The sequence below is a fragment of the Phragmites australis genome, chromosome 2, assembly GCF_958298935.1.
Source record: "Phragmites australis chromosome 2, lpPhrAust1.1, whole genome shotgun sequence".
Taxonomy (NCBI): Eukaryota; Viridiplantae; Streptophyta; class Magnoliopsida; order Poales; family Poaceae; genus Phragmites; species Phragmites australis.
In genome coordinates, this window is record NC_084922.1 from 23,448,447 (window position 1) to 23,472,250 (window position 23,804).

The following is a 23,804-nucleotide window of genomic DNA, read 5'->3' on the forward strand; positions in this document are numbered from 1 at the left end:
TCTATAACAAGACCGCCATCTGGGTATGCCTGAACTCATAGATGGTTTTAACAAATCCGTATGTTTCTATCATACAGACACAAACGGCGTTTAGAAAAATCCATCTCAGATATTTTCACAGACGGTTTTTGTAAGATCTTTCTATTGTCTCTATGATAGATACAGACTAATTTTATGAAAACCTGTCTATATTTAATGACCTGTGAATTATTTCAAATTTGATTGCTCGCCTTCTCTAGCTCTGTTAGCTTCCCACACACACAATCCACTCGTCTCCCCTTTGTCTTTGGCTTCCCACACACACAATCCGCTCGTCTCCCCTCAATATAAAGCACTTGGTTGTGTTTATATTCCTTGCTCGCTATCCTAGTGTTCATATCTTGCACACACATAGCTACTACAGATTTTTCAACGTTGGAGAAACGAGATCTGGGGCTCGAATCACTTTCATTGCACTGAGGTGAGTATCATAGAGTTCTCATCATGGTTTAGTTAGGGTTTGTTAGGTCTTTCTTTGATCTATGTAACTAAGGGTAATGCCTTGTTTTCATCACAGATCTACAATGGCTCAGTTTACGGTAATCAAGCAGCGGCAGGATGTGGTTGTCCTATGGCTACCTCCACGGTGTGGATGCTTGGCGTCGACTTCGAACGGGTGGAGTTTGTGTTCTTTGCTACCGTGAAGGGCACCTCCGTGGATCCTGTGTTTGATGTGAATTGCATGCTCCATTCTATTCTTACAGATGGAAATTTCAAAATTGTTGTTCATCACAATGGAGATATTTTTGTGAACTACAAGATTGGGTTGAACATGCATTTCTTGCTCAACCATGGCTAGTGGTTTGGTAGCAACATAGTCTAGTTCTGGTTCATGCATGAGATAGTCAAGATGGAGCTTGATCTAAATGATTGCAAGCTGCTCATTGAAGATTATGCTTGGGTTAATGTTGTGTTGAAACGTAGGAGGTTGAGATGATGTCAATAATTTCGCCTTTTTGGAAGACGGTGTCAATCGACCAATGATGTCGATCATTTCGTCCTTCTGGAGGACGGCGTTGCCATGATGTCTATCATCTCGTCCTTTTGGAAGACAGCATCACCAATGATGTATTGCTAAGGATTGTGTTAAGCTAGCTTGGTTTATGTGTTCTGAACAATATGTAAAATGCATCTGTATGATGTTCTTAACCTCTGTGATATGTAAATGTATGTGTTTTGTGTTCTGAATAATGTGTGATCGATGTTATGAACAATGTATGCTGATGTTTTCATCAATATGTGTTAATGTGTTGTTTAATTTGTGAATCATGAAATCTGTATGCCATATCATGAGGGCAGCTATGAAGCAAAATTGCTTGTAGGGGGGAAAGGGTCACATAGACAATTTTAAAAAAACTCTGTTAGTGAGAATTAACATAGACAGGTTTAAACAAAAACCATATGTGACTCTAACTACTCACAGTCTCATAGATGGGTCCCGTCTGTGATCCTTACTACGCACAGATGGTTTTCTAGAAAATTCGTTTGTGTATAATTCTATTACAAATGGAGCTAAAACCGTCTGTAACAAGGTCGATATCAGAAACACGTTTTCAAAGATGGAACCTATAACAGTCTTTGATAGAGTTTAAAATCCACCTATAATAATCCGTTCTGAGGTAGTGCTAGTATCACTGCCATATAATCATTGTCGGTTTGTCAATTGTAAACCGGCAGTGATCATGTTTTATGAGGTGGTGTGTATGTTGTATTGCTTACCAATGTATTGTTGTCATCACTTTATTTGATGTAGACAATCTCATGTCAACTACACACTAGGTTTCATTAATCAAGTGAGATTCGATCGTGTATCCGAAGCTAGACATGTTGTACTACCTAGTGTCTTGCTTATTTTTTGAGATGCACACTACAACAAAACTAGTCATCCATGCCGGGTCATCAGTGCCGGCTAGGTCAGAACCGACACTGATGAAGTATCAGTGCTGGTTCATTTTACAAGTCGGCTCTAATAAATGTACAATATATAAGATGCGCTTTCTTCTCCTCCAAGCTCGAATAAAACAGAATAGACCAATATTCAGAAATCGATTTCTCCCAACATACTCATCCAAAATCAGAGAAAAATATGGTTTTGCACCTCACCTAGGGTTCCCCACAAAATCCTTGCAGTAGCAGCTCTCGTCCTCCTCCCTTTACCTTCTCTTCTCCTCCATCCTGCAGCCCTTCTCCTCATCCACTTCCACCTCCTTCCCCTTCCTCTTGGGTGCCCAGATCAGCAACAGCAGGGGGGAAGAGAGAGGTGCGCCAGCAGCCACAACCAGTGGGGAGGGGTGCCTAGGGTTTGGGTGTGGAGAATAGGGCAGGAGGGAAAAGAGTCGGATTTGGCCAGGGGAAGTAACCTAGGTTCTGCTATTTTTTCTTTTTATCTCAAACTTCGTCAAAAACCCAACTCCACGATCCGAACTCCAAATAGGACGTATGAGTAGTAAAACAGATTCATTTTGACGAGCTCTACGCATGATGGTCTCTGATCGTCTATCCAAGTGATGGATCAAAAAGTCAACTTTTTGATCCCTTTGTATCTTCGTAGTCAACCTTTTCTTCTTTTATGTATTCCTAAGTAGAAAGCATTTTTTTCTCCTTGTACTCTTCCTGCAACTTGAAAACCAAAAGCGATAGAACCAAAAAGCAATGTTTTAACTTCTCGTGCGTCATAGTGCTATCGATCCAACAACGGCCGCCAAGTTTCTTTCGAATTTAGCCAAATCTGTCGACCCAACACTAAAATATAATGACGCATGCATCATGGGTAAAAAATAATTGAGGAAGGTGTCATATGAGAAGGTAAAAAAAACAAAGAACGCTATAGCAATAGGAACAATTAAAAGGAAACTTTCTTCATGAGGCCAGAATCACAAAAGAAGCACTTGATAACGAGTCCAAGGTTGAAAAAAAAAAGTTAGACAACAATTTAAGCTTGGCGAACCACTGATCGAGTCCCTGTCGGAGCTAACAACCAAAATACGAAGATTCATACGTGGTACATGAAACAGTCGAAGGCCGGTTGAGAAATGTTCGCATTCAAAGACAATCATAGTGATTTCCTCCATGTGGACGGCGAAGTCTGGATTTTTTCGATGAAATGTATCAACTATACAAGTAAGACACCCTCGGCAACTCAAAAGGGCATAACTGAAGTAGGATTCCTCGACCTAATAAAAATAAACCAGACGATGGTCGCCACCAAGCCACAAGTAGTCGAGGACTATGTACTTGATTTTATTCTTATATACCAATTAAAGAGCTACATACTTTTACCTTATAATTTCGAGTATGTGTTTCCCTCCATGTTTGTTCTACTCTGTTTTAGCATCACGACGTTAGGACCTAGAACTAATTACCTACGGTGACATATTTGCAGTTTTTATTGGGCCCTCTTTGTTATTCAGACTGACCCTAGTAATATCGTTATCCTCGACGCGAGAAGAAATCTAATAGATGAATACCCATCCGTCATAGACTTGCTACAAAGGTAAACTAATTATTTTGTTGATACTTTAGTAAATTTCAAATTGATTGAATCTAGGTCTAGTTACGGTCAATAATCACACACGTACAGGGTGTACGTGCGCTACATCAAGAGGAATGGATATCACTTTCCGTATCGGAAAGAATGGAAAGTCATAACAAACTTCTCTTGTAGGGTTCAGACTCAGAGCAACAATTTATGTGGCTACTATGTATGTTACTTCATGCATGGATTCACCGAAAATAATTATAGTAGTATTACCAATGCTGAGGTAAGTGATATACATATTGATGATTAATTTTTAGTTCCTACTCATGTTCAAATAGATTGATTTTTTCAATTCTGGTAATTGCAAGAATTCAAGTTGGAAATAGGTATATTCATGCCGCAGAGACAACTCTGCGGGTTCATCAATGACGAAGTTATTCCACAGTCCGGCTAGTACCATATTTTCAAATGATGTTGTTCGGACGCCGTCCCTTCACCTAGCCCATTGAGTTTGTTACCTAATTCTTCTTAAGGCAAAAAGTGTAGTTCAATATCTTTGGTTAACAGGAAAACTTGAATGATATCGTTTCTTACCCTTTTGTTGTATACTTTTGTTAATTATGAACTTTAGTTGTAAACTTGTCTTAGTAGTGAATAACATATGAAAGAATATGGTTATGTATGCATGAATGAGATGACATGTGAATGAATTGTGTATGTATGTGAGATTATATGTGCTGAGATGATTATATGTGCATGTAAAACTTAAATACATATTTATCTTGATGTTGTGCTGTTGTCGAAAACGGCTATATTCTGTACAAAGAGGAGGGGCCATCAGTGTCGGCTCATGATAAAAAGTCGGTACTTATAGTCCTCGTATTAGTGTCAGCTTGTCCTATAAACCGATACTAATAGTCTCAATATCAGTGCCTTCCTTGTTATGTACTAGCACGAATGAACCGGTAGTGATAGTCTACGAGTATCAGTGCCGAGTAATCAGTGACGATTCAAAAACCATCACTAATAGTATTTTTATGCTAACACTGATGACTCTTTCTGTAGTAGTGACCTTTTATGCTGACCTTAATATTACTTAGCTTTGTCAGTTTACCTATACTTTGGCATGTTTGCGGGCTTTAAACTATTTTTTAATTTCTAAATATATTTATTCTTAACGGGTCGTGTTTTTGCCAAAGTTTACTTTTATACTTGTGTATGGTATCTACGTTTCTAGTTGGAGTGTTTGAACTGGATGGATCTCATCTAACTATCGATCTGTGACTACTAATCACTAGTTTATATGCTCCAGCTGAAATCGTAGATACCATGCACAGGCGAAATGTAAACTATGGCAAAAACACACAGCCATCACGTTTAAGAATATATCCAGACAACTCTCACTTCAATAAATAGTTTGCAGAACGCAAAAACACCAAAATATAGGAAACACCTAAATATAGCCAATTGATGAAGGTAAAGAACATTAAGGATGACCTCAAAAATGTCCAAAAACATCATTTCCATTGTCTCTTGAGTAGTGAAACCAAGTGTAGAAAAATGACATGAGATTGACTACATCAAAATAAAAGTGGCGACACGAACAGATTGGCTACCAGTACAGCATAGTAACATCAAAATGCAATGATCTTACCATATCCATCCTGTAGAACCATTGTAGCTACAACAATTAACCCATTTTTGGTAGCCAACTCAAAGTGGAGGAGCTCACGTGCCAGATGTGCTTCAGTGACACGTATATATCTAGGGTGAAATCCATTCAGATAGTTTACTCTCAATCCGAGTTGGAATCGAAAACGGATATATTTTTCAGAATTGGTATTGGATATTTTCGGCTCGGAATCGGCATCGGATATTTTTTTTGGAATTGGCATTGGAATCAGTGTAGCGGTTTCCATGGAATCAGCATCAGCATCGGACATCCGGAATACCCGAGTTCGGATATTATCTGAAGTCCAGTTCCAATACTCTCAAAATTCAAAACATTATTGAAATAATCATAAAATTTGTCTTTTTTTTTCTTATTGTACATATCATATTTTTATCTAAATTTTTTGTGAGAGTTAGACCATAGTATCCTCTACATCAAAAAAATTTAGAATTTTTCATGATAATTTTGATAGTGTTTTGAATTTTGAGACCAAGAGAACAGAGTATTTTTTAAAAAATTTTAAATGTATCTCCCATTACCTCTCAATCGTTAGTTGCCGTACATGCCGCAATCAAGGGTAAGGATGTGGTCATCTGCCGGTTCCTGTCCACGCTCGCAGCCGCATGCAGCATGGGGCTATGTGTTCTTGCTATCTTCTCCCCCTACAATGTCTTCTCTTTTCTATTTGTGTATATATTATCTTTAATATTTTACTAGCTTTATAAATTTATAATGAACTAAGTTTAAATATATGTACCGAGTCTAAGTATTATGTGAACCTGTAGTAATCCTAACGCGTGAGCTTGTGAAGTTACGATGAACTAAGTTATGTGTTTATTATTCAAATGACCAAATGTATAGACTATATTATCTTAGCTATTACATATTATCTTTCTAGTCTAAATATATTCTTTGTTTTGTCTTACATATAATTTGAGTGGTCTTTCATATTCCGATAAATATTCGCCGGTCATATTCGTTTTTGATCCATATTCATTTCGTATTCGTCTCTGACATTATCAGATCATATTCGTATCCGAACTACCCGTATTCGAATCCATTTTCAGCAAAAATAAAATGGTTTCAAATACAGTGAAGGCATGTTCTGACCGATTCCAAGCCATTTTCATCCCTCTATATATATCTCTATTGATGCGCAACACAAGCAATAGTTATCCCTAAAAAGTGATAAAAGAGAAACTGTTAACAGCCAGGTGTTTATTATTACTTGGTCGCAATTTGATACACGTCACTGGTGGGACATTAATCTCATGTATGTAGTCAACTATTAAAATTTGGAATTGAAGTGTGATACTCATGAGATTTGTAGAGTACATGAACTGAACACGTAATTTAAGAACAAAGTAAATAAATGGCATTCAACCTACTTGTATTTCTGTCAACATTCCAAAATTTCTGTTGATTGGGTGCATTGAGATATAGTTTTTATGATAACATGGAAAATAATGCACTTGTTGTCTTCGTGATCACAGTTATCCTTGAATTCATCGTGTTACGTTTCCCTTCGTAAGACGTTCATGCATTTATCATAGTACGAGCTGGGTTTGTGCTAGAGAATAATATGCCTCCATCATCTGAACCTACATTGTTTGTGCAAAAAAAATAGTATGTAATTGTTTATCTAGCCATCATAAAACTTCCTTAAAAAATGAATATGCACAAGAAAAAATGTGTTCATATTTATTGTTTCTGCTTTAAGAATAACCCTAAGTTGTTGACATAGTCGTTTACGTAGCTCAAAATCTAAAAAACAACGAATATGCAAAAGTAAAAATATGTGTTTCTATTTATCTCAAAATCTAAAAAAAATGAATATGCACAATCTCAAAATCTACTCTTGACTATTGACTTAAAAATGCACATGAGATCTGCAAAATCAAGAGAAAAATAAATTATGTGTATGTATGTACTAATTCAGCTTATTCAGTTATACAGGTTTGAAGTAAAAAATTGAACTAGACAAAATAGTCCAGATGACCAAGTTTATCGTGTACTTCATTTTGGTTAGTTATCTATTTCACCCATTAATTACAATGATACCATTTTCCTTCAAGTATGTTTGGTAGAGTTTTTTTTATCTAAATTCTCTAGAAAAATGATTATGTAGATGAAAGTAATTCTCTAAGATAAATTTTACGGAGGAAGTAATTCTATAGGGAAAGTGAATCAGAGAAAGCTGAGTTTTTTCTTTCTTAATACCTATTCATTTTAGAGAATTACCCCTACAGAATCACTATATGAGCTAAAAATTACAAGAACAGAGCTCACACTGATTGATCTGTTAGCTCCGACTAAGAGGCAATTCATCTAATAATTGTGCAGCTTAATAGAATAATAAAATTTCTGGTATTTGTCTATGTAATCTAAAATATATATTTGATTTTAATCATACATATGATTTCAATGATTCTTTTACCAGAAGGAGAATGTGTAATTAAAAATTTTAAAGTCGTTTTTAGTTGTTTACGCTCAGCAGTTTTTAAAAACCCTCACCGATGACGTTAACTAAGCTGATTACGCGATCACTTAACGGGCTATTGAGAAGTTGTTCGGGCCAAGCCCATCTTATCGATTTTGGTCCAGCCGATCCGTCCCAGTAACTTGCGCATTCCACAGCCACTTGACCCAAGGGCATGCAAATGCAATGCAACACAACGCATCACCAGAGCGAACCAAGTTACACTCTTAACCCTGGTTATCCTGGCACCCAACCCAACCCGGATTTCATGGGTTCTCATATCACCTACTCGAGATTTCGAACACCTCTAGATTAATTTTTTAGTCGTTCCAAAATATTATCCTATCATTACTAAGTACAAGAGAAATAGGACTCGTCGCTGGCAAAGCATTAAAGTTGAATCATGGCAGCAGAAAGTTTACATGGTGGTGAAAAAGATTCTCTGTCATGAATGCGAAGGGATCGTCATTCCATCCTTTTGACTACTCCCATGCACTGGAAAACCCAGTGGGTAAATGACTACACCGAAGTCCGCCTCTTTGTTCGCGTCGGTCAGCTAAAAAGATGTAGCCTTTATGACCGAGCGTCGCTTGGGCGTCTGTGACTCAGAATGCAAGCATGCTCGAAATTAATGCTCAGGAGGTAAGACGTCTTTCCTCCTGACCCGCACCAAACATGAATTCAATTATGGATCCTCCTCCTCCTGAGTAGATGCCTTCTTCTCCCGACTACTCACCATTTTTCCCTGAGTACACACCCTCACCCCGCCATCGTCAAGTTTTCTACTCCTAGTATACATGAAGCCTCCAACTGGCTATTGAGGAAGGATTCCCAAATATGCAGTCCAAAAAACCGAATGTGTGTATGGATATAAGTTACCAAATTACGGTTTATCTCAGTTTTTTTAAGGTATCTGTTCAAGGATAGGCGAAAAGATATATATTAATAATATGATAACGAATATTACAAAATATATTCTAGGTACTTACACATAAAACTTACGAAGTTGGTCGATATTCCAAGAATTTTTAAGGATTTAACCATGCTCTATGGCTACATATACGACCCTGCTCAGTTACATTCGACCACCCTATAAGAACCTTCCCACTTTGGAGATAGCTTGTTACTGTTCTTCTAGCTCTGTACGAGTCACCAAACCATATCTCCGGATTCGAAGGATCTTTTACATATGTTTTGGTCATAGTAGCGTCAGAGAATTTGCTGAGACCACGCTGATCTCTTGTGTCCTTTTTTCCTCGAGAACATTAAGGTTATCATATCTTCTTGGGAATTCATCCTTGTTAGCATATAGTTTGACTTGGGGAGATTTGATTTTAAGTTCACAGGGTAGCATTGCTTCGACCCCGTAGACTAGGAAGAAAGGTGTTTCATCCGTCGTCCTACTGAACGTAGTTCGAAGTGCCCAGAGTACATTAGGCAACTTAGAAGCCCAAGCTTTAGCGTAGGCAGATAAATAGTTGAAAATGCGGGTTTTGATTCCTTGAAGTATTAGGTCATTCGCCCGCTTGACCTGTCCATTGCTTTATAGATGTGTCACAGACGCAAAGCAGACTATAATGCCGAGTTCTTTGCACTATTTGATGAACGCTGCACTGGAAAACTGAGTATCGTTGTTGGTGATGATTCTACTTGTATGTCGAATCTTGTCATGACGCTTTTCATAATGAACTTCTTGGCGACCGTCGATGTAATTTTTTTGACTGAATCAGCTTCAATCCACTTGGTGAGGGTATCAATTGCAATGAGTAGGAACTTAAAGCCCTTGAACGCTACTGGAAATGGCCCCAAAATGTCCAGCCCCCATGTTGTGAATGGCCACGACAGAGGTATCGTCTTTAGGCTTGACCGAATTGGTGTATTCTTCTGCTATGAAATCTAATAGATGAATACCAATCCGTCATAGACTTGCTAGAAAGGTAAACTAATCATTTCATTAATACTTTAGTAAACTTCAAATTGATTGAATCTAGGTCTAGTTACAGTCAATAATCACACACGCACAGGGTGTACGTGTACTACATCAAGAGGAATGGATGTCACTTTCCGTACCGGAAAGAATGGAAAGTCATAACCAACTTCTCTTGTAGGATTCAGACCCAGGGCAACAATTTATGTTGCTACTATATATGTTACTTTATGCATGGATTCATTGAAAATAATTATAGTAGTATTATCAATGCTGAAGTAAGTAGTATATATATTGATGATTAATTTTTAGTTCTTACTCACGTTCAAATAGATTGATTTTTTCAATTCTAGTAATTTCAAGAATTCGAGTTGGAAATAGGTATTCTCATGCCGCAGAGAATTATCACACTTCAGAAACAACTCAGTGGGTTCATCAATGATGAAGTTATTCCACAGTTCGGCCAGTATCATATTTTCAAATGATGTTGTTCAGACGCCGTCCCTTCACCTAACCCATAGAGTTCGTTACATGATTCTTCTCAAGACAAAAAGCGTAGTTCAGTATCTTTGGTTAACAAGAAAACTTGAATGACATCGCTTCTTACCCTTTTATTGTATACTTTTGTTAGTTATGAACTTTTGTTGTAAACTTGTCTTAGTTATGAAAAGAACATGGTTATGTATGTATGAATAAGATGATATGTGAATGAATTATGTATGTATGTGAGATTATATGTGCTGAGATGATTATATGTGCATGTGAAACTTAAATACATATTTATCTTGATGTTGTTTGTTGTCAAAAACGGCTATATTCTGTACAGAGAGGAGGGGCCATCAGTGTCGGCTCATGATAAAAAATCGGTACTTATAGTCTTCATATCAGTATTGACTTGTTCCATAAACCGGTACTAATAGTCTCAGCATCAGTGCCGGTTCATTGTTATGTACCGGCACGGATAAACCGGCATTGAAATTTTGTGACTATTAGTGTCGAGTAATCAGTGACGGTTCAAAAACCGTCTCTAATAGTATTTTTGTGCTAACACTGATGACCCTTTCTGTAGTAGTGACCTTTTATGCTGACCTTAATATTACTTAGCTTTGTCAGTTTACCTATACTTTGGCATGCCTGTGAGCTTTAAACTATTTTTTATTTTATAAATATACTTATAGTCTTAACGGGTCGTTTTGCCAAAGTTTACTTTGACACTTGTGTATGGTATCTACGTTTCTAGTTGGAGTGTTTAAACTGGATGGATCTCGTCTAACTATCGATCTGTGACTACTAATCACTAGTTTATATGCTCCAGCTGAAATCGTAGGTACCATGCACAGGCGAAATGTAAACTATGGCAAAAACACACAACCATCACGTCTAAGAATATATCCAGACAACTCTCACTTCAGTAAATAGTTTGCAGCACGCAAAAACACCAAAATATAGGAAACACCTAAATATAGCCAATTGATGAAGGCAAAGAACATAAAGGATGACCTCAAAAATGTCCAAAAACATCATGTCCATTGTCGCTTGAGTAGTGAAACCAAGTGTAGAAAAATGACATGAGATTGACTACATCAAAATAAAAGTGGCGACACGAACAGATTGGCTACCAGTACAACATAGTAACTCATGAGATTTGTAGAGTACATGTACTGAACACGTAATTTAAGAACAAAGTAAATAAATGGCATTCAACCTACTTGTATTTCTGTCAACATTCCAAAATTTCTGTTGATTGGGTGCATTGAGATATAGTTTTTCTGATAAAATGGAAAATAATGCACTTGTTGTCTTCGTGATCACAGCCACATATGTAGTGTCCAGCAGTAGTCATCCTTGAATTCAACGTGTTACGTTTCCCTTCGTAAGACGTTCATGCATTTTTCATAGTACGACTGGGCTTGTGCTAGAGAATAATATGCCTCCATCATCTGAACCTACATATTGTATGTGCAAAAAAAAGTATGTAATTGTCTATCTAGCCATCATAAAAGTTCCTATTAAAATGAATATGCACAAGTAAAAAATGTGTTTATATTTATTCTTTCTGCTTTAAGTATAACCCTAAGTTGTTAACATAGTCGTTTATGTAGCTCAAAATCTAGAAAACAACAAATATGCAAAAGTAAACTTATGTGTTTCTATTTATCTCAAAATCTAAAACAAATGAATATGCACAATCTCAAAATCTACTCTTGACTATTGACTTATAAATGCACATGAGATCTGCAAAATCAAGAGAAAAATATAGATTATGTGTATGTATGTACTAATTCAGCTTATTCAGTTATACAGGTTTGAAGTAAAAAATTGAACTAGACAAAATAGTCCAGATGACCAAGTTTATGGTGTACTTCATCTTGGTTAGGTATCTATTTCACCCTTTAATTACAATGACACCATTTCCCTTCAAGCATGTTTGGTAGAGCTCTTCCTGATATAAATTTTCTAAGAAAATGATTTTGTGCATAAAAGTGATTCTCTAGGATATACTATACAGAGAGAGTGATTCTGTATAGGAAGTAAATCAGAGAAAATTGAGTTTTTCAGTTCTTAATACCTAGTTCATTTTAAAAAATCACTCTATAAGCTGAAAATTGCAAGGTGTCATTTAACAGAGCTCACACTGATTGATATGTTGCTCCGCCTAACAGGCCATTCGTCTAATAATTGTGCAGCTTAATGGAATAATAAAATTTCTGGTATTTGTCTATGTATTCTAAAATATATATTTGATTTTAATCATACATATGATTTCAATGATTCTTTTACCAGAAGGAGAATGTGTAATTAAAAATTTTAAAGATGTTTTTAGTTGTTTACGCTCAGCAGTTTTTAAAAACCCTCACCGATGACGTTAACTAAGCTGATTACGCGATCACTTAACGGGCTATTGAGAAGTTGTTCGGGCCAGCCCATCTTATCGATTTTGGTCCAGCCGATCCGTCCCAGTAACTTGCGCATTCCACAATTTCATATTGTGACCTGACTTGACCACTTGACCCAAGGGCATGCAAATGCAATGCAACACAACGAAATCACCAGAGCGAACCAAGTTGCACTCTTAACCCTGGTTATCCTGGCACCCAACCCAACCCAACCCAACCCAGTGGAATCCCAAGCAGAGAGCAGACACGGAGACACCTAACCAGAGATTCCAACGCACTTTGCCTCCCGGGCGGCCGTCGCTTTCGCTGGCCCTGCTTTTCTCTCTCTGCTTTGCTTTCCCGTAGTCGCTTTCGCCTCCATCACCACCGCACAATTTTCTCCTAGTTTTTCCGCACCCCACCGCACTTAGCGCCTAAGCAAACCAAGCTCCCCAAGGCTCCTCCCCGGCTATAAATTGAGCACCCCTTCCAAGCCCCAATTCCCTTTTCCCCCTCGCCCTACGCCCCAATTCCCATTTCCCCGGTTGCTCTGCTGCTGCTGCTGCTGCTGCTGCAGACTGCAGTGCAGTTGACCTCTCCCCTTAGCTACCTACCCAGCCTGCATCTTCGAACACCTCCAAAACTTTTAGTTCCCTGTGCCTTGGAGATTCTGTCTGACAGTTTCTCATCGTACAGGCTCTAGCAAGTGTTTGTGCATGCAAGATTCTGCCGGAATTTCGGTCCGAAAACCTTGCTGATCAGGGCAAGACCCTGCCCATTTTTTTGCAAGAAACCTTGCTGTGCAGGCTGTCACTCTGCCAGAATTTTTTACAAGAAACCTTGCTGTTTAGGGCGTCACTCTGCCAAAATTTTGACCTTGGATTCTTGATTGGTCAGGGGGAGACTCTGTCCGAATTCCCACTACTACACCCTGTTTGTTTGAAGGGAAACTCTGCCGAAATTTTGTTTTGCTCTCCGGTTGCTTCTGTGACTTCTCTCCATGCTTCTGCTGCGAACCTTTTGATGCTGCTGCTATTATACATCCATCCCCCGTGTTTATGATAACTTTCACCGTCCTTGTCCAGTCCTTCTCCGTCGTCTTCCTCTACTGGTTCTATGTCTTCTCATAATTAACCAGCTGCACGTGATTTGTTCTTCAAGATTTACGTGCTGATTTCTGTTAGTTAAGAACTATTGTTAGTTAAATCTAGAACGAAAGTGATTAACCAAGTAAGGCAATTAAGAGGTGATACATCGAAACAACATGGCCTCTCCCGGCGTGGTGTCGTCTACTGTGACCACGTCGTCGCCGTCGACCGGGTCCGAGGGTGCCTGTGAGCCCCAGCTGGCGGCTGTGGCAGCAGCAGCTGTGACGGCAGAGAGGAAGCGGAAGCGGAAGGAGTCGAACCGGCTGTCCGCGCAGCGGTCCCGCGCGCGCAAGCAGCGGCAGGTTGACGACCTCACGGCGCAGGTGACCGCGCTGCGCGCCCGGAACGGGGCCGTGGCCGCGGCCGCGCACGACGCCGCGCGCCGGTGCGCCGCTGTGCAAGCTGAGAACGCGCTCCTGCGCGCGAGGACGCTCGAGCTCGGCGAGCGCCTGCAGTCCCTCACCGACCTCATCCAGTGCATGGACGCCGCCGCCTACAACTTCAACCCGTCCCCCTTCGCCGGCGTCGTGCACCAACAGCCGCCGCTCCTCGACGCGAACATGTACAACTACTACTAGCAGTCTACTAGATCGTGTCAACAAGAGGTCATTGCCAAGATAACTGTACCTAATAGCTCAAGTTGTGTGTATGCTGCCATGCAGCTAGCTATGTGTTTGTGTTGTTTCTGTTTACTCGACTCCCTGTCATGTTGTTATTGGGTGGGCATTGGGCAAGGGCAAAGATGGGTATAATTTTGTGGTGTGTGACTTTATAGTGTGATATGGACGTCAAGGACAATGTATGTGATTATTCGGATGCCCTTGTTGACACGATGTCATATCATTCACACACTTGCAAATATTTTTCTCTGTGATGGTGAGAAAAGAACTAATTCTGCGAGAAAGATGGACGGCCACAAATTGATTGATTGATCATCGTGTCCAAAGGATTTGTTACAAGATTCTTAAGTATAGTTTATGGTCCTGATAGGTGGCTTCTAGAATTTCATATCTTTGTGACCTCGTTGGACCACCTAACGTCCATTTATAAAAGAAAACTTCGATATATAAATTTTGTTGCACTTACTGTGAACTCTTTGATGATCAGGTTTATCTAGAGTTTTCTTCTCTATTAAATGCGATCGAAAATGCAAAAGATACTAGCCTATAAGAATCATATCATTGTAATTGTAGCTGACAAGTGGACCCTTGAAAGCTGAACGACCTATGTACAAGGTGTTGGACACATCGTCCAGCAACTGATGGTGAACAATCTTACAAGAAGTTCATTCATCTGTACTTCTATAAAGATGGACGAGTCAGGGTAGATCTCAACGATCTCCGCTTTACATCCACAGACAAAGTTAGCCCCAGTCTCCTTCCTCCTCAATTGTTTGAAAACTTTAAATCAAATTGGAAACCTGTAATTAATAGATGTTATCAGAATTAAAAATATTAAAACACATCATTATTTCCTTCTATTTACAAAGGTGCATCATCAACTTTTTTGTTTTTTAATTATTTTCTGATGAAATTTTTTACTTTTGTCATAATATTGTTGATTTTATGTGTGTGATTGCTAGTTATGTGTCATCTGCTTTAGACATGACACTTCGTTCAAATTCATCTTTCTATAATGACTTGATGAGTGTCACCAAAGGCGCAAAAGTTCGGCCACAGCTATTACACTAGCATGTGACACCAGAGAAAATAGCGTGGCCCACATGTCATGTCTGATATTATTTATGGACTGACTGATGCCACGAACGAATCTAAGACCAGAAGAAACTTTGCAATTGCAAGGGAAGTGGACTGCACGAGTGAAGGAACCAGCTTTAAAGCTGTGGCTGTGTTTGTGTGAGAGATTCTTTTCTAACCTTGGAGGGGCAGCAATGAGATCTTTGGAAAGCGGCAAATCATTTGCAAAGGGGTGAGAGGAGTTAGGGATGGACAGGGTCGATGACGTTTTAGTTGAAGGGACCCCACAACAAAAGCCTTCCTGCCGTCCTTCCATACTTAGCTTTTCACAATTACACAAAAGGTGAATAGAATGGTCATAGCTGGTGACCGGTTTGTTGCTTTATTTCTTCTCTACTAATCTTAATGCCATGAGCGTCTAACTTGTAAAAAATGACATCCCTATGTACTTCGGACTTACATGTCAGTGAAATATCTAGAGACATCGAAGGATACGTAAAGAGTTCTGATCTTATATAATCAAGGAAAGGAATCACCCTTATTTCAAAAAAAAATTATCACAAATCTGGTAGCTTCTAAAAACTCTGTACTTGCTTCTGTGACATTTCATCCATGCTTCATCCCCGAGCTTTTTATGCTTCTCGTCGTAAGAGAGATCTCTCTCCTGTTGTTCTACCAGGAATGGGACTTTCGTTTAACAATTTCCTAATCTCAAATCAGGTATCTGGTGGAACCAGCATGCCTCACACGTACCCAGATGAATGTCCTGAGCAGATTTTTTTTTTTTTTTTTTTTTTATAAGATCTGAGCAGATCTGTTGGATTCGCATTGAAAAACTGAAAGGCCCCTGAAAGATTCCCAGCATATCCTGAGAACAATACTAATCAATTCAACATAGTGCTGCCAACATGGACCTATCACACAGCACATGAAAACAACAGCCACCACTCTGTTTTTAATACCATTCATTTTGCTAGCAACCAGTTTGATCTGGTTGTTTACATCGCTGTGGATTCTGCAGGTGCAGCTCACACATTTGAGGCCGCCATAAAATTTTTCTAAGCATGCAATGTTTGACCTGATTTCAGAAACAAAGCACTGGGAATTCTCTTGATGTGTCACACTAATTATCTGGTCATTTACATGGAAAACCATGTGTGGCAATGCATAGTAGAAAGAGTGAATTCAGACGTATCTTAATATTGAAACTGCCAAAGAAACTGCCAAAGGATTTTCTATTTATTTTGTATTAATCTGAGTCTGTTACAAGAGGTGTAACTAACCTAGATAGATCTAAATTTAGTCGGTGACTTTCTCTTGGTTTCTGTTGGCTTCTAATAAATTTCTATTGCTTGTCTTGACTTGTTTGGACATGTCCTCCGTAGGGTCTTTTGGCTCCGTATATATAGAGTTGTCGTATGTCTTCTAAACTCATCATTCCTATTCTTGAAGATAAAACTTCTCCGCTATGGGATGCCTTCGATATCTATGGGTGATTTTCTTTCTTTCAAGGATCTCTTTCTCAGAGATAAAGATATACCTTGAGAATTACAGGAAACTCTGAGGTACCCGAATATAGTAACTATCAATTATTCATCGTTAAGTCCCCATCAGGACGTGAAACGGTTCAAATACATAGCTAGTAAAGATAAGCTTTTCATCTGACCATGTCATAGAGTAGACTCAGATTTCCAATTAGGATGAAACATCTAACCGGATTTTCTGGGTTCTCAGATCACCTACTCGAGATTCCAAACACCTCCGGGTAGGTTTTTTAGTCGTTCCGAAAAAATTATCCTATCATTGCTAAGTACAAGAGAAATAGGACTCGTCGTTGGCTAGGCTTAAAAGTTGAACCGTAGCATCATAAAGTTTACATGGTGGTGAAAAGGATTCTCTGTCATGAATGCGAAGGAGTCGTCATTCCATCCTTTTGATTGCTCCTATGCACTGGAAAACCAGTGGGTAAACGACTGCACCGAAGTCTGCCTCTTTGTTCGCGTCGGTCAGCTAAAAGGATGTAGCCTTTATGACCGAGCGTCGCTTGGGCGTCTGTGACTCAAAATGCAAGTGTGCTCGAAATTAATGCTCAGGAGGTAAGACGTCTTGCCTCCTGACCCGTTGGTCTATATAAATCTTCGGGTGCTGGATCTCAGCCACACCAAACTTGAGTTCAATTATGGATCATCCTCCTTCTCCTGAGTAGACGTCTTCTTCTCCTGACTACTCACCTTCTTCCCCTGAGTACATACCCCTCACCCCACCATCGTCAAGTTTTGTACTCCTAGCATACATGAAGCCCCCAACTGGTATTGGGGAAGGATTCCCGGATGAGCAGTCCAAAAAACCGAACGTACGCGTGGGTATAAGTTACCAAATTGTGGCTTATCTCAGTTTTTTTAAGGTATTTGTTCGAGGATAGGCGAAAAGATATATATTAATAATATGATAACAAATATTACAAAATATATTTTAAGTACTTACACATAGAACTTACGAAGTTGGTTGATATTCCAAGAATTTTTAAGCATTTAACCATGCTCCGTAGCTAACCTATACGACCTTGCTCGGTTACATTCGACCACCCTATAAGGACCTTCCCCACTTCGGAGATAGCTTGTTACTGTTCTTCTCGCTCTTTACGAGTCACAGAACCATATCTCCAGATTAGAAGGATCTTTTACAGATGTTCTGGTCATAGTAGGGTCGGAGAGTTTGTTGGGACCACGCTGATCTTATCAATACTTGTGTCTTTTTTTCCTCGAGAACATTAAGGTTATCCTATCTTCTTTGGAATTCATCCTTATCGGCATATAGTTTGACTCGTGGAGATTTGATTTTTAGTTCGCAGGGTAGCATTGTTTCGACCCCGTAGACTAGGAAGAAAGGTGTTTCATCCGGTGCCCTGCTGAACGTAGTTCGAAGTACCCAGAGTACGTTAGGCAACTTAGAAACCCAAGCTTCAACGTAGGTGGATAAATGGTTGAAAATGTGGGTTTTGATTCCTTGAAGTATTAGGTCGTTCGCCCGCTTGACCTGTCCATTGCTTTATACATGTGCCACGGACGCAAAGTAGATTGTAGTGCCGAGTTCTTTGCAAAAATCGATGAATGCCGTGCTAGAAAACTGGGTGTCGTTGTTGGTGATGATTCTACTCAGACATCGAATCTTGTCATGACGCTTTTCATGATGAACTTCTTGGCAGTCGTCGATGTAATTTTTTCGACTGATTCAGCTTCAATCCAATTGGTGAAGGTATCAATTGCAACAAGTAGGAACTTGAAGCCCTCGAACGCCACTGGGAAGGGCCCTAGAATATCCAGCCCCCAAGTTGTGAATGGCCACGACAAGGGTATCGTATTTAGGCTTGAGCAGATTGGTGTATTCTTCTGCTATGAAATTGGCAGCTCATACACTTTTTTGCTAACTCGCTCGCATTATGGAGAGCCGTAGGCCAATAGAAATCTTGTCTAAATGCCTTTCCGACCAGGGTTCAGAAGAAAGCGTGAGCTTTGCACAACCCCTCCATGGATTTCTTTGAGTATTTCTCTACCCTGCTTCTGAGAAATGCATATAATGAGTACTTTGTGAGCTCCTTTTCAATAAAGAACGTCATCCATCAAGGTATACATCTTGGATCGATGGGAAATTTGCACAGTTAGTGCATCATTCTCCGGCACAACTCGATCTTGAAGGTACTTGTGGATTGCGTTCATCCATTAAACTTTTCTTTTGAGCTGAGCCACGAGTTCCCCCATGACTCCCTTTGGGGCATCAATTCCTAGTGAGCCCTCAAGCTGGTTATAGGTTCCATAGACCATCATTCCTTCGATTGCGTCCTCTGCTAATTTCACAGACGGCTTCGATAGTTTCTCTATGAAAATCCTAGGTTGTCTTGGAGACCGTGAAGATGCCATGCGAGCAAGACTATCAGTGATGCAATTGTCCTTCCTTGCGATATACTTGACCTTGAGTCCAATGAATTTCTTTTCCAGCTTCCTCACCTCTGCGAAGTAGTCCACCATGGTCTTATAGAGGTTTGATACTCCTTACTAACTTGCTTCACCACCAAATGTGAATCCCCTTTCACAAGCAAGCGGTGGATGCCAAGAGCAAAAGCTACTTAGAGTCTAGCGAGCATACCCTCATATTCAGCTACATTATTCATGATCGGAAAATTGATCTGTAGAGCATATTGCAGGCTTTCTTCTATTAGAGAGATTGGTATAATCCTAACCTCTATGCCTTGAACCGTGAGTGATCTGTCAAAGAATAAAGTCCATACATCCAATAAGTTGATGTGGTCATCCTGGGGTTGACCTGGTTCTGTCCATTCAACCACGAAGTTAACAAATGCTTGCGACTGAATTGTTGTTCGAGGCACGAAACGGGCATCGAATTGTCACACCTTGATTTTCAATTTTCACAAATTTCTAAAACTTTCCAGGATTTGTTAATTGCTTAAATAATTAGAGTAGGAAAAGGATCTAGTTTTTATATTCAAATTCAAATTTGAATTAGGTTATAATTGTTTATCTGTATTCATGCTGAATAATATGCATGTAGGTTATATTTTGACCCTTGGCTTTTATCTAGATTTACCTGGATTTTATTCAAGCTCATTTGGGCTTTATTTGAATTCATTTGTGTTATATTTAATTTCCAAAATATCAACATGCTTTCATGAATTCAAATTATTTTTATTAACTTATAAAAGATTTCAAAAGCTTGCTAGAATTTTCCGGAAATTATTTGAGGTCATTTGCTATTTTAATTGGATTTTATTTCCTTTCTTGTTTTTCTTATTTCCATATAAAGAAAAACCCTAAAGCCTTATGGGCCTTAGTCCCTACAGCAACCCGGCCCGTTCCTTTTTTCCACCCCACCTTCGGCCTAGGCCAAGCACAAGGTGGCCTCCTCTTCCCTCTCTCTCTCTCTTCGCCCGGGCCGTGCTTTGGCCCAGCATGTGTCACAGCCGAGTCACGCTCTGGCTCGCTCCCGCACATGCACGCCTGCTTGTCCGAGTCCCGACCCAACTCGCCATCATCATCTCTAAGCTGGACTCCATCACCATTGCCACCGCCATCCCTGAGGCGAATCCGTCACCGCCTTCGAGTCCTGATCCACTACGAGACCATTTCTCCCCACCTATATAATCAAGCTGCCATCGTCTATTTTTCCTCTCGCCCCAATCTTGAGTCGCCCGCACCGAAAACCCTAGTTGTCGTGTAGCTGCCTCGGTCGATCTCACTACCGCACCAAACCCGCCACGCATTGCCCCACCAAGCCACCTTAAAGCTTCACCGCCACCCTCCGGAGCATTTTCCATCATCGCCTTCGCTCCCTAGCCATCGAAGTAGCCTCCCCGCCGTGTTCTTGTGCATCGCCACCGCCTCCACTATCGTCAACCCCCTTCATGTGATGTGCCGCTCGAGGTAAGCCGCTTAACGGATTCCTCTTTCTCTCTTCTTCATGTTTCGCCGCTTGCCGTCACAATCCAAGCACCGGAGCACCGTTCTAGCCAACTCCGGTGGGTCCACCATCGTGCCCAACCTCAGCTCCATCGTGGTTCCGTCCCCTCCAAGCACCACATCGTCCCTGGCCATCTGATCTGAAATAAAAGGTCAAGATTAGATCCAAACCATACCCCTTCGCTAGCAAATTAGAAACCGCCACGTATCCACCATAATCCCAATCAGCTTAGCCTACCACGTCAACAAAATTGATGATGTGTCTGCTACATCAGCATAGGCAAGCCTAGTCATCATGTGCAGTCAATAATTCTTATTTTCTAGTACAAAAATAATTCCAAGGATTCTAGGAAATTAGGAAATTTTGCAGAAAAGCCCATGCAACTTTAAAACCTCATATCCTTTTCTTTTTAGCTCCGATTTGAATGGTTCTTACGCTTAAATTTTTCTAGAAACAAGATCTATCCAACCATGCTAGTTTTAGATAGCAATCCTTGTATCTATATGATAGTTATTCCTAATTAGCATCTAAGATCCCTACAACATGGAGATGTTATTTTGATTAGTAAATTTATGGATGTCACAATGACATATAGGTCATGAACTATATGTCATTGCATCACAAATATGAGTTTATGATATTAAAATAATATATTAATTTATAGGACATATATGCTAATACTTCAAACAATCTTTTCTATCATTTCATTTGAAACCTTAACCCTAGTTCCTATCTCTTTATCTTTCTTCGAATGAAGGCCAGTCAATTCCTTTTTTCTTGTCCCGCCCAATCCAAGATTCCAGTCCATCGTTGTATTTCTCTTATTTTTACAATTTGGAGTTTATTTGGTGTTTATTCGATGTTACTTTTGTTTGTTGATAGAATCCGCGATTAGTCAATAACGTTTTGGATTAGTTCGAGGGACTTCAAGACCATGGTTTCGACAACATTGAGCAGCATCTGGGTAAAAGGCAAGTGTAGTTGATCATTTTGAACATATATTTTTAAATATTTTATTTTACAACTTGCATGCAATGTCTGTTAATCTGATGGGTAGTCACATATGTTAGGGTTTACCTAGTCATTCCTTGAAGCCTCAGTGTGGTTGACATGAGTCTTTTGAGTAGAATTGCTTAGCCATATTGTCGGGATGTTGGGAAGTGTCATTTACAGTATTAGTGGACATATGCAATGATGATGATGAACTTGATATAGTAACATGGAACCCTAGGACTTGGGCAAAGAGTTGGTAGGTTGATGATGGTAAGTGTGGTGGGGTTGTGGATATGTTCCAAGCAAAATTATAGGTTCTGGATGTCCTTTAACATTTGTTATGGTTCTGAATGTCCGTTAACATTTACCTAGGTTCTGAATGTCCTTTAACATTTGCTATGGTTCTGGAGGTCCATTAATATTTGCCTAGGTTTTGGATGTCCTTTAACATTTGTCAAGTCTCTCGTTGGTTATTACCCGGTTGGATAGTCTTTGCCTAAGTGAAACAAGTGTAACATGAATTAATGACCAATTCATGGAGCGAAAGCCTAAGAAATATTGTACCAACAAGATCTAATTAATAGACCATGCTTCGTAGTGATCTCCTGGCGGCACACCATAGGCGTGTGTTAAGTGTCTAGCTAACATGGAAACATGTAAATCATAACTCGTGGGAAAAGTTGGACAACCTATGCAGAGTGTAAAACATTTATAACAATCGTGTCCGCAGTTATTGGAGACTTGGATCCTCACATGATTAGATGGTTTGGTCATGGAATGATTATGGATAAGGTCTGGTGGTATGAGATGGTTATGGTTTGTGAGGTGGGTAGCCTTGAGTGATACTTAATGGGTCTTTTGGGTTATATTCACTTAACAACTATTTAATGCTTTCAAGTTACATAATTGTTTATTTATTCATATTTATGTAAATAAACCCTTGTGTCAGCTTATCCTTGATATAAGCCTTCTGTAGCATCTAGGTCCATAGGTAAATAGTAAGTGTTTTGGTGATTAATGACAACCGTATCATTGTGACTAATACATATGTTTTGAAGGGAATCAAAATTCTTTAGTTCACAATAATTGAATGGGTTTTCTTGGTCCCTCATGGAATTCTACTGGTCGATCAAAGGACATTTGCGTTAAGATTAATGATCTTCTAGTTCTAAGTGCTATAAGGTGATGAAGGACACTTAGAGTAGACATATATTTTATTTTTGTCTTTTGACCGTACTATAAAGTAGGGCTAAGTGTTGTAGCTTGACCTAGTTGAGTCTAGATATAGTTGGATGCACACTTACAAAAATATAGCACTAGGTAGCTCAAAGAAGCCCATGTGTGAGAAGTTAAAAAGTTAGAACCCTAAGTCGATTGAATTGGATGAGTTCCAGAAAGTTTGTTCTCACCAAATTGTCCAGTGTGAGAAGGATTATACTCACCAAACTATTTTTCTTCTCTGTGAAGATTTCAAATGAACTCACCAGATTGTCCAGTGATAGAAGGAATTTTGCACCAGAGCATTTAAAGAAGAGTCATTTTTCAGAGAAATTTGAAGTTGAACTGATCGGATTGTCCGGTGATCTAAAGGACTCATACACCGGACTATTTAACAGAATTATTTTTTTTCTGGAGAAAATCAGAGTTGAACTGACCGGATTGTCCGGTGACTTAAAGGTGTTGTCACCGGACTATCTAACAGAAGCTTGGCATTTTCGGAGAAAATGGATTATAACTCACCGGACTATCTGGTGATGCTATGTGGAAGAACACCGGAGCATTTTGCAACGGCTACTGACAACTGTCAAATTAGTGTGTGGAAAAAGTAAACTCACCGGATTGTCCGGTGTTAACAGAGACGTGTGCACCAGACCATCCGGGTGTTTACATAAAAAGTGAGTCTTCTCCTTCTTAGCTTTTAGATAGCCCTGATTCTATCTTGGATTTGAATACACTTAGCCATGTACGTATCTTGGCAAAACTCGAACCTATAGTTGATCCATCCATACTAGATAAAGAATCA

The 23,804-nt window shown here is 39.5% G+C and overlaps 1 protein-coding gene across 1 annotated transcript; it reads left to right on the forward strand.

Moving 5' to 3' along the window:
• The first annotated feature begins 12,968 nt into the window (after positions 1-12,968).
• Positions 12,969-14,449, forward strand: LOC133903801 (bZIP transcription factor 44-like). The gene has a single exon (XM_062345265.1). The coding sequence runs from the start codon at positions 13,736-13,738 to the stop codon at positions 14,195-14,197; it is 462 nt and encodes a 153-aa protein (XP_062201249.1). The 5' UTR covers positions 12,969-13,735; the 3' UTR covers positions 14,198-14,449.
• The last annotated feature ends 9,355 nt before the right edge of the window (positions 14,450-23,804 follow it).

Coding starts and splice junctions, on each gene's coding strand:
- LOC133903801 (XM_062345265.1), top strand. CDS start 13,736: ATGGCCTCTCCCGGCGTGGTGTCGTCTACTGTGACCACGTCGTCGCCG.